Source organism: Sciurus vulgaris, assembly GCF_902686455.1.
Source record: "Sciurus vulgaris genome assembly, chromosome: 6".
NCBI lineage: Eukaryota > Metazoa > Chordata > Mammalia > Rodentia > Sciuridae > Sciurus > Sciurus vulgaris.
Window position 1 is genome coordinate 12,518,147 of NC_136466.1, and position 14,182 is coordinate 12,532,328.

Consider the following 14,182-nt stretch of genomic DNA (forward strand, 5'->3'; position numbering starts at 1 on the left):
CAGTAGGTGTTGAGGTCCTCTTGTGCCTGGTATACAGTGGGTGCTGAGGTCCTCTTGTGCCTGGTATACAGTAGTTGCTGAGGTCCTCGTATGCCTGGTATACAGTGGGTGCTCAGGTCCTCTTGTGCCTGGTATACAGTAGGTGCTGAGGTCCTCCTGTGCCTGGTATACAGTGGGTGCTGAGGTCCTCTTATGCCTGGTATACAGCAGGTACTTGTGTGTGCAAAGCGGGGGACAAACCCACACAAGCAGGCCGCGCCCCGGAGCGCATCTGTCAGCTAAATCTCCTGAGTGTCTGGACTTGGGCACTTGTTGGATTTTGCAGGAATGACACAGTCGTGTGGTTCTGCTAAAGCGTAGAGGAGCCCATCCTGCCCGGGCCCCTTTGCCCCCTCTGGGCTGTCCCTGGGATATTATCTGGTTCCTTGGTGCCAACTTGCTTCAAGTTGTCGTGAGGAGGAACTGGCCGGAGGCGAGGGCAGGCCCAGGAAGTTGGAGGTCGGAGCTGAGGCCAGGCCGGGCCTCCAGAATGCCACTGTCGTCCCCGAGAGGACGCTCGTTTCTGAAGGCAGACGGCTTCTCTGCAGAGCACCTCAAAGCCTCCCAGTCAGAGGTGTATGTAGTGTGATCGCCGTTGACACCGGTTGCACGCTTTCCCTTCTGTTTCCCGTGCGGGGTTTCCGCCATGCTGGCTCTTGATGGAGAATGTTCTGATGATAGGTATGGGGGACGGACCTCGAACCAAGTAAAACACTGTTCTTTCTCCGCATTTCAGGCCAATTGCTATCATTGAGCTATCAAGGTACCTGCCCAACTATTAGGCCGATTACCTTTGACTCTCCTGTGATCCAGCCAGGAGAGAGAGATGCTCTGGGGAGAACTGCTCTTCCGAGCTCTGCCAGGCGCAGGAGGGGCACGGCCTGGGGCAGGGGCTCCCTGTAGCACCCAGTCTGTCTACACAGTGAAGGGACAGGAGGGCAGAGCCATCTCTCGATGACCTGGGCCCTGACACTTGCCACTGGGGGAAAGGGACATGGTTAGCTAGAATTTGAGGCCAACCAGGGGCTGAGGGCACAGCTCTGGGAAGTCTAAATGGGGACTTTGCCTCTGACTGGCTGTGTGTGACCTCAGGCGAGTCCCAGGGCTCCTCTGTTCTGTCTTGCCTGCTGGGGCGCCCGCTGCACATGGCTCTCTAGGGCCCGACTGAGCTGACGGGCACCCGATGCAGAGTGCAGGGCTGTCAGCATCCGTGCTCCAGCCACGGTCCCACGAGGGACCTCAGCTTCACTGGGTCCTCTGAAGGCCCAGGGGCGCCAGCTGCAGCGCCACCCCTGTGCGCTGCCATGAACGCATCAAGGCTCCCGAGTTTAAACACAAGGTGACGAAGGAATTCGTGTCTTGTCACGTTCTTAAACTAAAGACTAAAAAATCTTAGCATCTCAAACTAGATCTCAGTCTGTTGCTAGTTTCTCCCTCCCAGTCGCTACAGCGGGACGCTTCTCCCTCACCTCAACCTGGAGCTGCTGCTCCAGCCACTTCCTCGATACTGAGTTATGACATGACTTTAGAGCAGGCCCAGACTTCTGTAAAGGGACAGAGAGGAACTATTTAGGCTTCGTGGGCCATATGGTCTCTGTTGCAACTACTCAACTCTGCCGTTACAGTAGGAAAGCTGCCACTGACAATATGTAAACAGAGGAATGTGGCTGTGTTCCAATAAAACTTTATTTATAAAAACAGGCAGTGGGCCAGATGGGGCCCCTGGGCTATAATGTGCCAACTCCTACTCCAGAGCATTTGGCTAGCCTTGGTAGGTCTGATCTGTCCCTAGCAGAGGGAGTAAGGATCGACTTCCACTCTGTGGTCAATACTAAAATTCTCTGTGATGTTATACAATTCTGAAGTGGCCGCCTGAATTTCAGATTGGATCACACAGATCTTTCAAGAATCATAAAACCCCTTGGAAAAATCCATGGGGCTGACAGAGAAGTTCTCATAATGCAGTATAAAAATAGCTGTATAACATACAGTCTTAAAAATCAAAGATGGCTCACTTGCCAGGTGAGTACACCTGTATTCCCAGCTACTCAGGAGGCTGAGGTAGGAGGATCACAAGTTTGAGGCCAGCCTTAGCAACTTGGCAAGCCCCTGTCCTGAAATTAAAAAATACAAAGAATTGGGGGTGCAGCTCAATGGCAGAGCACCCCTGGGTTCAGTCCCCAGTGCTGCAAAAATAACAGACCACCCCAAATCCAAGCCCTCATTCACTGACCACCAACTCCACGACAGCCTCTGGCTTTCCTCATGATGCTCGGCGCACCACCCTCCGGGTGGGTCGCTACCTTTCCGCAGGGGAAACGCCGAGGCTCGGGGAGCTAAGCCACTTGCCCAGTTAGACGTGGGATTTAGTGCTACAGCTGTCGGATCTTCCCTTGTGACATCACTCCCTCTAGGCCTCTCCAAGAACCTCCAGACCTGCAGTTAAAAGCTACCGTGATGTAGAAAGGCAGTGGACGAGGCCCAGCAGCCCTCCATCACCACAGCCTGGGGCCTCAAGGGGCTGAGTTAGCTTTTCAAGCCTGAGTTTATTCCTCTGTGAAATGGGCCTCACAATTTGCCCTCATTCACCAAAGTTCTGTCCAGGATCAATTATCCTGATCAGGAAGAAGATCAAAACCCAATGATGAAATAACTGTAAACAAAAATATCTGCAACTTCTCTGATTGTTAAAATTCTGAGTGTGTGTTATAGAAAACTTTCTGAATTCTTAAGCTAAAGACCTTTTTAGGACTTATATGCATATAGAAGAGGAAATTCAGTATAAAACCTTGTCTTTTCTCTTGATAGCTAATAAAAAGCAGGGCTAAAACACACCAAACATGACGAGAGCTTAATTAAAGCCAGGATTTTTCTACTGCTGGCATTTTAAGAACTTCTCTGCTGGCCCTATGGATTTTTCCAAGGGGCTCCATGATTCTTGAAAGATCTGTGTAATTAAGATTTGCCTACTAGGGAATAAAGATATGATTTAAAAAAAAAAGTCTATATTTTTTCCCTGATTTATTTTTAAGTTTTTTAAACTCTTTTTATTTGGGGGCATTCTCAGTTTCTGAGAGAAGTTCTGAGCTGATGTGAACGGTGACTATTTGCTGTCTGTACTCTGAGCTTAGACATGTGCTTGCTTTGTTTCATGGAATCCTGTTGGTAGCCTGTGGGGCGGGTGCCAGGGCGAGTTCTGATTTTTCTGAAGGGAAGCGGAGGCTGACTCACTGCAGCGACTTGTGTAGGTCGTGTGGTCAGGACTTGAGCAAGGGCGTCTGACCCAAGCTATTACCCCTGCCCCCGGGACCCCTGGTGCCTCTGCACGTCTAATCAGAGCTGGGTGAGGGGCACCACGTCCCGGACGTCATATGAACACCACGGGCTGTGAACCCAGGGCAGCTTCTGGTGCAGCCCACTCTGTGGGGACGCTGGGAAGACACGTCCTCGGCAGAGAAGCCATCCTTGCCTTCATGCGCTGCCTCCCAGAGACCCCGCACCTACCTAAGACCACCGTGTTGAAGGAGACCATCTCCTTGTCTTTGCCGTCATTGTAGAAGGCCAGGTGCCACAGGCCCACGTCCAGGTACTGCACAAACACAGCTTCGTTTTGGACCAGGGTCTGAATGCTGCGCCGCTCTCTGGGTGACTCCACCACGCTCCACTTCTCCTTCCCGTCCAGTCGCTCCATGAAGTCGTACTGGGGAGCAGAGAGAGCCCTGGGTGAACGAGGTGCGGCCCGTCCCACAGCCTGCCTCTCTGCGCCCACCCATTACGCGGCTGAGAGATGCTTTCTAGTAAGTTTCATGATGAGCTCATACAGAAAAACAAGTCACAAAATGTGGAACTGTAATAACAGCCCCCGTTTATTATGCCTAGGGTGGCTGTGCCTTGTTTAACGACCATGGCTGCAATCTCTGGCCTGCAGCTCTGAAATGCGTACAGCTTCAATTCAACATTTTCTTTTTTTTTTTTTTTTTAACCTTTGGGTGTGTGTGTGTGTGTGTGTGTGTGTGTGTGTGTGTGTCTGTGAGATATGGGTTGTTGCTCCAGACCCCACTGGGGTGCTATATAATCCATAGTTTATGCCAACAATAACTTTTCTATAGTCCTCCAAATTCTGAATTCCAGGTGCCTCAGTTCCCCAGGAGTTTCAGATAAGGAATTGGTGTTACCAGGTATCATTTGGTGATCTTCTACTGGGGGAAGACAGAACCGAAGGGTGACCGAGAATGAGGACCCTGGAGCCAGATTACCTGGGAGACATTCTGTGGCACTAGCTTTGCCTGTATGTGCCTCAGTTTCCCCATTTACAAAACTGTGAAAATGATACTATCTCCGTTACAGGGTGTTGTGAGAAGTAAGAGAACACTTAGAGCAGTGTCTGCCACACGACAAACACAAAATATAAGTTAGTCATCATCAATATCACCATAATCATTTTTTTTGATTCTTAAAATATCCCCCATCTTGGTTCTATTTATATCCATGTGTAGGTGGGCATGAATTTTTGTGTACAGCTGGGGATTGAATCCGGGGCTTTGCACATGCCAAGCAAGTGCTCTACCAATGAGTGAGTCTGTATCCATATTTTATAAATAAGAAAACTGAAGCTCAGAGAAGTCAAGCAACTTGTTCAAAGCCACACAGTTTCTAAGTGTAAGAGCAAAGACTTGGACATAGATCTGTTCAGCTGCAATTTCCATGTCCCCACAGTGCCTAGCTATACCACAGATGAAATGTTGAATTGTTTCAGTGGAAAACAGGTTCAGAGCTAGATGTAATCAGTGAGAGACAGAGTGGTCGTCTAAGGTTACTAGGGATGGGAGGATGGGAAGAACAAATATTATCTGAGAGTCCTGCTCTAAACAGCAGGTGGAATCTTATAGGGCAAGTGGGAGCCACAGAAGACTCCCAAGCAGTCGCTGAATGATGTTCTGGGGGGTTGGTTTTGCAGGTGGGTGTTCTGCAGGGGAGGAGGAGAGCGAGTCCAGGTAGCAATGCACTCATCCCTGCGTGGCAAAGCCACTGGTACTGTGACTTCCAGAGCAGGTTGAAAGCGGAGTGTTTAGCAGATAAAAACCACCACTGTGAGCCTGCACACCTTCTGGCTTTGCCCCCATGGAAAGGATTTCCCAGGTTGCAGGCATCAGCTGTAACCCCATCACCAACCTCACAGAACCCAGGTGCTGGAGCCTCCTGGTGGGAAGGGGCCTCATCAGAATTGCCAGCTTTCCACCTGAAATGTGATCTTCGAAAACAAAAGACTCTCTCATCTCAAGCACAAAGGTTTTGCCATCAGACAGACCCGGGTTTGAATTCTGTATCTGCCACAGGCTATTGTTTGACGTGCATCTATTTTTACTCTCTCTCTGGTTTTCCTACTGGGGATGAGAGCACCTGACTCTCGGGGCTGTGAGAAGCCTGACATGCAATCATGCTTCGAGCAGGGCCTGGGACATCATAGCATTTTAAAAGTACCTAGTGACTAGGAGTCACCTGCTTGCAAATCAGAATGATCACAGAAGGGCAGAGCGTGCTTCCATTTTTACACTTGCAGATGGCCCATGCACAGGAAGAGGACATTCACTCCATATTTCAGGAAATAATGTTTGTGTTCAGCCTCCCTCTACCCCCTGTTCCACTGGTCACCGCTGTCCTTATGGGCTGAAATAAATGATTGGAAAGGAGATGACAAACCGATGCTGCTTTCCAAGACCTTTGTAACCAAAGCATTTGTTCCTTAGCAACCTCGTAAATGTCCAACTACAAAGACCCGTGTCTACAAATTGCTGTCAGCCAGAGGAATGACTGTAACTTCGTTGGTGCCGAGGTGAGAAGAATAGACTTCATTTGGGGTCCAAGTGATCACCCCCATGAGGAAGAGTTGGGGAAGGTGATTACTTGTATGGGGCCATTGCTCATTACTAATTTGGGCATTCGTCATCTTTTGCCCATCTGCCTGACCAGCCAAGGGACACCGCGTTGGCTTGGGACTAGTGGCGGGGCTTGCTGTCCAACCAATCAAAATGCTCTGGAAAAGGACATTTTTCAGAGGAGAGGGAGGACATCCATTGCGGCTGCCCTCAGAGTCCTCTTGCAGAAGCTTGGAGGGTAGCTTCCATTTAAGCAGGAACCTGCCAGCCACGGCTCTCAAATAAGGTCCTGGATGGGAGAGCAGGCCACGATCAGTCTCTGACAGGTCTCAATCCTGTGTCCCTTCATTGCACCTTATTTCTCTCAAGCTCTTGTCACCCCTCAGTGATCTGATTGTCTTCATATCGACTGTCGGGCCACTGCGAAGAGTGTAAGCGGCGGGTGCGGATGCATGGCCTGCTGGAGTGACCAAGAGCAAGGACTTCAGAGCCGGCCCACCCGGGTGACAGTCTGAGCTCTGCCACCTCCTTCCTGGGATGCTGAGCGTCATGCCATTTAGATTCACTGCAACTCCACTGCCTGGGCTTTGAAATGGGGGTAGCGACAGTACCCACCCACCGACGTCACGACGAGGATGGAGTGAGTCCCCCCTACAAAGTGGCAGATGCTTTGCGCACGGTACGCACGCCTTGTGAGCATCCACCCCTGGGTCAAGTTCACCTGCAGCGAAATCTGATCAATAAACGTTTGTTAAATATCGAATGAGCGAAATGACAACTTTGTAAATGAAGTTTACGGAAAGGGACGGACATCGCAATGAGGCCTTCCTCTCCGATGACCGTCGCTTCCACTCCTTTCTCCTGAAGTGCTGTCTTGATGGGAGAGGGAGGGGTAGAGTCACAGTCACGGACCTGGAGTGCCGTGCCACCCTGGGATCCGTGACGTCCCCCTGTGGTTCTGAAGGAGAAAGTAGATGATACGTGTGTTCTCTGCCCCTTCTTGTCTTCTTTCCCTCCCTCCTTTGACACACAGCCTGGTGACCTCTGTGGTGGAGACTGCGGGTTGCTGCCCACCGCAGGTCTGTCTCCTCCCCAGCCCATCTAGGTGGGGGATGTGCCGATTCTGGACAATGGCGCAAGGTGTGGCTTAACCTTTGCTCCTGGACCCTGCCCTCCAACGTCCTGAGCAATCTCTCTCAGGCTCTTCCTCTGTTCCCATCTTCCCTGGAAGGTGCCAGGGAACTGGTAAAGCCCAAGATGGCAGAAGCACTAGACAGGAACGGCCTAGAGACTAGAATGAGCTCTGGAGGAGGGTCTGGAATGGCATCCCGAGCAGCCAGTACACGCTTACTACAGGGAGCCACACACGAGTGACAGTGTGTGGCTCCAGGTGGCGTTCATGGGTTTCTCCAGGCCCTCTCCCTTCCTAGTTCACTCCCCATGATCAGAGCAGATCCCTGCATATCTTCTATTCCTTATTAGGCAGGAGGGAAGGGTCACCAGGAAAGCTGGCAGTGGCCTCTGTTGGTGAAATTCCAACTCCGACGCACACAGGGTGTCTCATTATCCTAGTTCACCCAGGAGCATCACGGTTGGTACAGTTTGATGCTCCTTTTAGTCCCAAAGCTGCTCTCGAGTGGAATATGTGGCCTTGCCACCCGTGGCCACCACATACCATCCAGCCTCATCCCCTGTGTCTGTGAGTCAGGGAGGGGCTGGGGCCTAGAACCCACGGTGCGTCAACCCCGCCAGCCGAGGAGGTGCCTTCCAAGGCGGGCAGAGCAGGGGCCAGGGAGGAGCTGGAGGGCAGGGAGCCAGGAGGTTCGGGGCAGCCTGTGCACTGGAGGACTGCAGTCCCAGGCTGCCGTCTGGCAGCTTGCTTGGCAGATTGGCTGACACCAGAAGGAGGCCATTTTCCAAGAGCCCAGCCCCTGGACAGAGTTCCCTTTCCATGGCTCATCGCTGGGAATCGATAACTCAGGCTGAGGACCAGGGACATCTGATTCCTCTGTTCCAGGACCCCGTGATGATCAATCCAGGACATAGGGATGCTCAGGGGGAACATGCTGTGCTCGGTGACTGAAAGGGTTGTGCCAAGGCACGTTCTATCTAATAGGTCTGCAGATACCCTGGAAGGGGATCAGAAGGCAAGTGACCAAATCCTAGTAGAGGGTGTATCTGTGCCTGGGCTGCCTGCAGGGGGACATTTGCCTCTTAAAGCAGCTTGTATCTCTTGCAGCCACTCAGGGTGGGATTGCACAATAACCCCAAATACACACTGCTCCTCTCTCTGAAAACTCTCTCTTTCTCTGGCCTTTGAAAAATAACCCATGTTGGCATGCAATGTGAGGGCTGCGCCTTCGAGTCATTAGTCATACCCAAAAGTGGCACGCAAATGCAACTTTTACAAGAGCAAGGAAATAAACCACAGCAAATATTTGACTGATCCAATTATAAATCTCTCAACTTCTTGGCAGAGACCAAGGAGGGATGGTAATTAAGATAACTTAGTGGGTTTCCAGAAGAGCTGGAGGAGAGAAGAGGGGTCTGGACCATTGAGCAGGGTCTGTTGCTTTCCCAGGAGGGAAGGCGTCCACACACAGAGAGCAGGCAGCCCAGAGAGGCTTCTGGAAGCCACACCGATGCCTACCTGCCAAAGAGGGCAAGGTTAAAGACAGACTCATTGCCCTTCAGGAAGACGTTATTACTGGGTCCAGGACCCTGGGAGATGGGGAAAATAACTTTATTACTATCTGGAACGTCTGCTGGCTGAGGGTTGATGGGGACTGGGAAAAGCAATAAATGGTGACATTTCCCACCGACGCATGCCCCTCCCCTCACTCCACGCTGGCAGCAGCCCTGGCCTCCCGAGGTCTGGTGTTGATTCCGCCTCAGATGGCAGGGCATCCTCAGCGGTCGGTGGGGTTGGGGGTGAGCAGCACGTGTGAGCGGGACTGCTTGAAGCCACTCTATCACGGGGTCTCTGGTTGCATCCAGAGACGGCGGGAGTGACTTAGCCGCGGTGGGTCACTCACGGGGCCTGTTCATCTCTCTCTGCCTCCAGCCAGGCCTGTGGCAAAGTGTGCCCAGCTGCTTCCTCATTAAAGCTCAGCACAACTTCTTTGCTCTCTTTGAAAGGGGCTGAGCGCCAGGGGAAGGGCGAGGGGAGACAGAGGCGCTCCCGTGGAGGCTGCGTCCCGAGCAGGGCCTCGCTGACTTTCTGAGGACTGTGCAGTTGTGACTGAGTCACTTAACTAGAGGCGACTGGTTCAGCTGCGGGCACTGCTGGGGATGCTGTGACAAGGAGTCCCTGGGCATCCGGACAGAAAATAGCACCTGCATTTCCAGACTGTCCTAACTGACTGCCAGATCCCCCAGGTAAGAGCAAGCACAGGAAAGACAGAGCAGCCAAACGGGGTTCTTTAAAAGCAGGAGTGGGGTCGAATTCTCCACGAGGGTGAAATTCTCCATTCTTTCAATACAGGTCCTCTCACACCCGTGGAAAAAGTCATTGTTGAAAATAAGAAGAGCTGATTTTTGTTGGCTGGGTGTGTTCTGTTCTAGGTGTAATGGAAAATGCCCACGAGCGTTATCTCATGTCATCTCCTAAGAGCCCGAGTCTCATCCCTGTGTCTCAGCAGGGAACAGTGACAGCCAGGGAAGGGAAGGGTGCCCCCAGAGCCACTGAGCAAGGCTGGCAGCCACGTGAGGACTTGAGGTTGGATTTGCAAGCGTGGGAGCCACCATGGGAGACCACTCCAAGATTTCCAAGGAGCTGGCTGCAGCTGCCAGCCTCTCTGGTGGCCAGCCTGGTTTGAGTTCCTTCAAGATGGCATTGAGTGGCCAAGAGGGAGGAAGGCAGAGCACGGCAGTGCTGGGCCAGGCTTGGCGGAAGCAGGCTGGCAACCTGAAGGTGGGGGAGGTCTTGCTGGAGCAGACACAGAGGAGGCCTGGGAAGGTCTGGTGGTTGTGCTGGGTGGTGGCCTTCTCTGTCTGAAAGCTGCTCTGACAGCAGCCCCCGCCCAGCTCCCTTAGCTCCTCCCTCCTGTGTTCCCACCATGCTGCTCCTGGTTCTTGGAGCTGCCAACTCACCCAGCCTCAGGGCCTTTGCACCAGTCATTCCCTTGGCCTGGCCTGTCTTTTTCCTGGTCTCACAGCTGTCTTCCTCTCTTCCTGCCTCGCCCTAAACTTTATGTCTGTATTGCCTCTGAGTTTCCATCCTCAGAAAAAAACCGAATCACTCTGAAAAAGCTCACTCTTTACTAATTTATGGCCCATTTACCTCCTGTTGGATATGCACTCCTGGAGAGAGACACCAATCTGTTTTACTCAACAGTGCCCTGAACTGTGCCTGGAATACAGGGTGCCCTCTGAAGATCTCACTGGTTGAGTGGAAAAGACTTAGACCCAACCAATCAGACATTTGCCATCCAGTCTATGTCAACGTGGTGACTCTTGGTATTTCAACTTCTTGGAGGACAAAGCCTTTCTGAGAAATGGTTTGGGGGCTGGGTGTGCCATTCAGTGGTAGAGCACTCGCCTGAGGAAACTGAGGCACAGAGTGGTATGGCTTACAGAAAAGTTAATCAGTGGGGGAGCCGAGATGCACACCCAGGCAGCCAGCTTCCGAGGCGGTACCCTTAGCCACAGTAGCCCAGGGCTGTCAGCGTGCCTGGTAAGCAGGGCCAGGCAGGGGTGCTGCTGGCCTCTCTGGCCTGCATGAGCATGTGCTTGGGAGAGCATGTTTGTGAGTACAGATTCACAAGTGATTTCTAAATTGGGGTTCAGAGAAAAGAAGGGCCTGAAGTATAGTCCTGATTCTTGCCCTCGTTCATGTCATGGGTATAAAACTAGTCATTCTACAATGGTTATTATCAATAACACAAGCAATAATAAGTGCCGGCGTGGATGTGGGGCAAAAGGCACACTCATACATTGCTGGTGGAGTCGCAAATGGGTGCAGCCACTCTGGAAAGCAGTATGGAGATTCCTTAAAAAACTTAGAATGGACCTACCATTTGACCCAGTTATCCCACTCCTTGGCCTACACCCAAAGGACTTAAAATCAGCATACTACAGAGATACAGCCACATCAATGTTCATAGCTGCTCAATTCACAATAGCCAGATTGTAAAACCAAGCTAGCTGCCCTTCAATTGATGAATGGATAAAGAAACTGTGTATGTGGTATGTGGTAAGTAATGAAATATTACTTAGCCATAAAGAAGAATAAAATTATGGCTTTTGCTGGTAAATGGATAGAGTTGGGAGAATATCATGCTAAGTGAAATAAGCCAAGCCTAAAAAACCAAAGGCCAAATGTTTTCTCTGATAAGTGGGTGATGATACATAAATGGGGGTTTTGTGAAGGGGGCAAGAGAAGACTTTGGATGCTGTAAAAGAAAATGGGGTGGTAGGGGGTGGAGTAAGGAAAGACAGTAGACTGACTCAGACAGTATTTCCCTATGTATATGTATGATTTCTTGAATGGTGTGAATCTACATTGTATACAACCATAGAAATGAAAAGTTGTACCCCATTTGTGTACAATAAATTTAAATGCAGTCTATAAAAATAAAAATTTAATAAAAAAATTCATTCAACAAGCCTCAAACACCACTTAGTGCCGGCACAGAGGATATAGCAGTGAATGACTCAGACAAAGCTCCTGTCCTCCTGGAGCCCATGATACCAAGGTAGAAGATAACATCAGGGTCACGAATAAGGAATACAGCAAATCAACCGGGCATGGTAGTGCATGCCTGTAATCCCAGCCTCTTGGGAGGCTGAAGCAGGAGGATCATGAGTTCAAAGCCAGTCTCAGCAAAAGTGAGGTGCTAAGCAACTCAGTGAGACCCCGTCTCTAAATAGAATACAAAATGGGGCTGGGATGTGGCTCGGTGGTCGAGTGGCCCTGAGTTCAATCCCCAGTACCAAAAAAAAAAAAAAAAAAAAGACATACAACATACAAAAGTCCATTAGCAGGATTGGAGGACAGAGAAGTTAGTACAGAGTCTCTCCTTGTTTGTACTTTGATTTTCTGTGGGTTCAGCCACCATAGTCAGCTGTGGGCTGAAAACATTAATATTTCTCTTGATTCGTTCAAGAGCGTGAGACCATTCATATCACTGTTATTACAGCATATTTTTATAATTATACTAGTTTATTAGTAGTTAGTGCTATTCACCTCTTATGGTCCCTCATTTACAAATTAAGCTGTGTCATAGGTATGTGGTTCCAGCAAAAGGCTTGGCAACTAGGTGCTTAATAAATAATAATTGAATGGATGAAGAATTGGCAATTATTTAAAATTATCTCTAATTTCCCCTCGTTGGTGCAATGTAGGAATTAAGATTAAATAATGAGCTTTGGGGATTGATAAGCAATACATGTGGAATATCACACTGTAGGAAGCAAATCTTTATTTTGGCGACTATGGAATATTGGATGGCATTTAAATGCAGTTATAAAAAAGTCAAAAACCTGCTTGATCATAGGTGTGTGTGTATACCTAGGACTCCGTTCTCTCCACGGTTTCAGGCATTTACTGGGAGTCTTGGAACATTTGCCCCCCCCCGGGATCAGGGTACCGGGGTACCAGGGACCTGGGTTATATACACCTCGCTGGAGATGTGCTCAGGAGGAATAGGAACGAACTGTGGGACACAGCCCTGTGGGGGAATTTCACCCACATCTGCGGAGCGAAAGCAGCTGGACAGAAGAGCACAGGGCTCCCTGGACAGATACTCCAGGGCAGACGGATCTGGTCTCCAGCGACAGATTGCAGCTGCGCAGAGGCACCTGGTTGGGAGCTACAAGGCGTGGCCCGAGCTGGGGCGGGGCCCTCAGGGGCGTGGCCATGTTCCTACGGTGCTGCTGCTGCTCAGGAGGCTGCGCTTCTCTCATTTTAGGGATGAAAATGTTCCCTGAAAAAAATGTGTCTTAAAATGATGCCTAAATAAAGTAGATTTCAGAAAAATAAAGCACGACGAGGACATCAAGTGTGACAGTGTAGCCTGTTTTTGATTCCTTCGAAAGGGCTCACTGAAGGCATGTGTTTGGGCAGAGGCCCGGCGGAGGGAGGAAGGAGCCAGGGGAGCACTAGGCAGGGCGCTTCAGGAAGCGCAGACTCCGCGGCAGAGGGCGCCGTGCTCAGCTTGAATGCTAAACCACCCCAAAGGCCCGTGTGTTCCAGGCTCCGCCCCCAGCTTGGCACTACTGGGAGGTGATGGAACCCTTAAGAGGAAGGCTAGTGGGCGGCCTTCAGTCTTCGGGGTGTGCCCCCAAAGGGGATAGTGGAACTGCCTTGATAGTGGGGCTTTTTCTCTCTGTAAGTTGATTTATCTCAGGTATATCCTTAGAGTAATGGAAGCTGACAAACACGCAGAGGTGGGAGGAGCTTGGTGTGACCCAGGGAGAGCAAGCAGGCCCATGCGGTTGGGCATAGAGGGAACAGGTTGCTGGTTACCAGACCGCAGAGGGCCCAGCAGTACAGGGTAACTGATGACCCATCGGATATTAAATGAGCATCTATTATGGACAAGCACGTGGTGGGCGTTGGGGAAGTCCATCTAGAGCTTGCTCTCTAGAGCAACTTCAGACCCCCTTGCAGTGTGATGGGAGGCCAGAGAAGGACTTTCAGAGGCGGAATGTGCCCACGGATGGTTACAAAAGATGAAACTCGAGTTCTTTTTGTAATAATAAGTAAGCTTATGAACTGGAGTGTTTACGGGGCCTAACCCCGGAGGGCCCTCTGGGGTTGGCAGGGGCTTTAAAAATTTGTTGGCTGAAGATAAGCAGATTATAGGTGCTGCCAAGATGTTTCCTCCCGATGGATCAAGCCTAAAATCGTGGTTTTTAAGTTCTAAAAGAGCATATTTTGTCTTTAGTTTTTTCTTCTTCTAAAACCAATCTGCTTTGACTATCTGGGATGGGGAGGGGTGAGGTAGTCGGAATAAAAAATGAATAGAAAAGGATGAGTGTCTCTGGAGAAGGATGGTCGCCACTGCCACTCCTCACATGCTGCGTATCCCCGGGCCCTGTTTCAATATGGGATTCCTAACAGAAACAGTCATCAGGCAGGGCCAGGGTAAGGCAGGTAGGAGGCCTTCCAGGAATCCCTACAGGGGCACCTGTGCTAGTTCAATAGCCATACAAAGGCCGGGCCGGCTCTGCCTCATTTGCTATTTCAGTGCCGTGATTCAAGGCACATTCTAGGTGTTCTATAAATGCTGGTGGAATACAACATTTTGGCCCGCTTCTGGCAG

At 50.6% G+C, this 14,182-nt stretch overlaps 1 protein-coding gene across 19 annotated transcripts in view; it reads right to left on the reverse strand.

The window, feature by feature from the left end:
• TENM2 (teneurin transmembrane protein 2) overlaps positions 1-14,182 on the reverse strand; it is a 657,515-nt gene that overhangs the window by 142,575 nt on the left and 500,758 nt on the right. For all 19 annotated transcript variants that reach the window (XM_079145381.1, XM_079145388.1, XM_079145390.1 and 16 more), the window contains one exon: positions 3,544-3,739. In XM_079145381.1, coding sequence (XP_079001507.1) covers positions 3,544-3,739 — 196 coding nt within the window. The remainder of the gene's footprint in view (positions 1-3,543; positions 3,740-14,182) is intronic.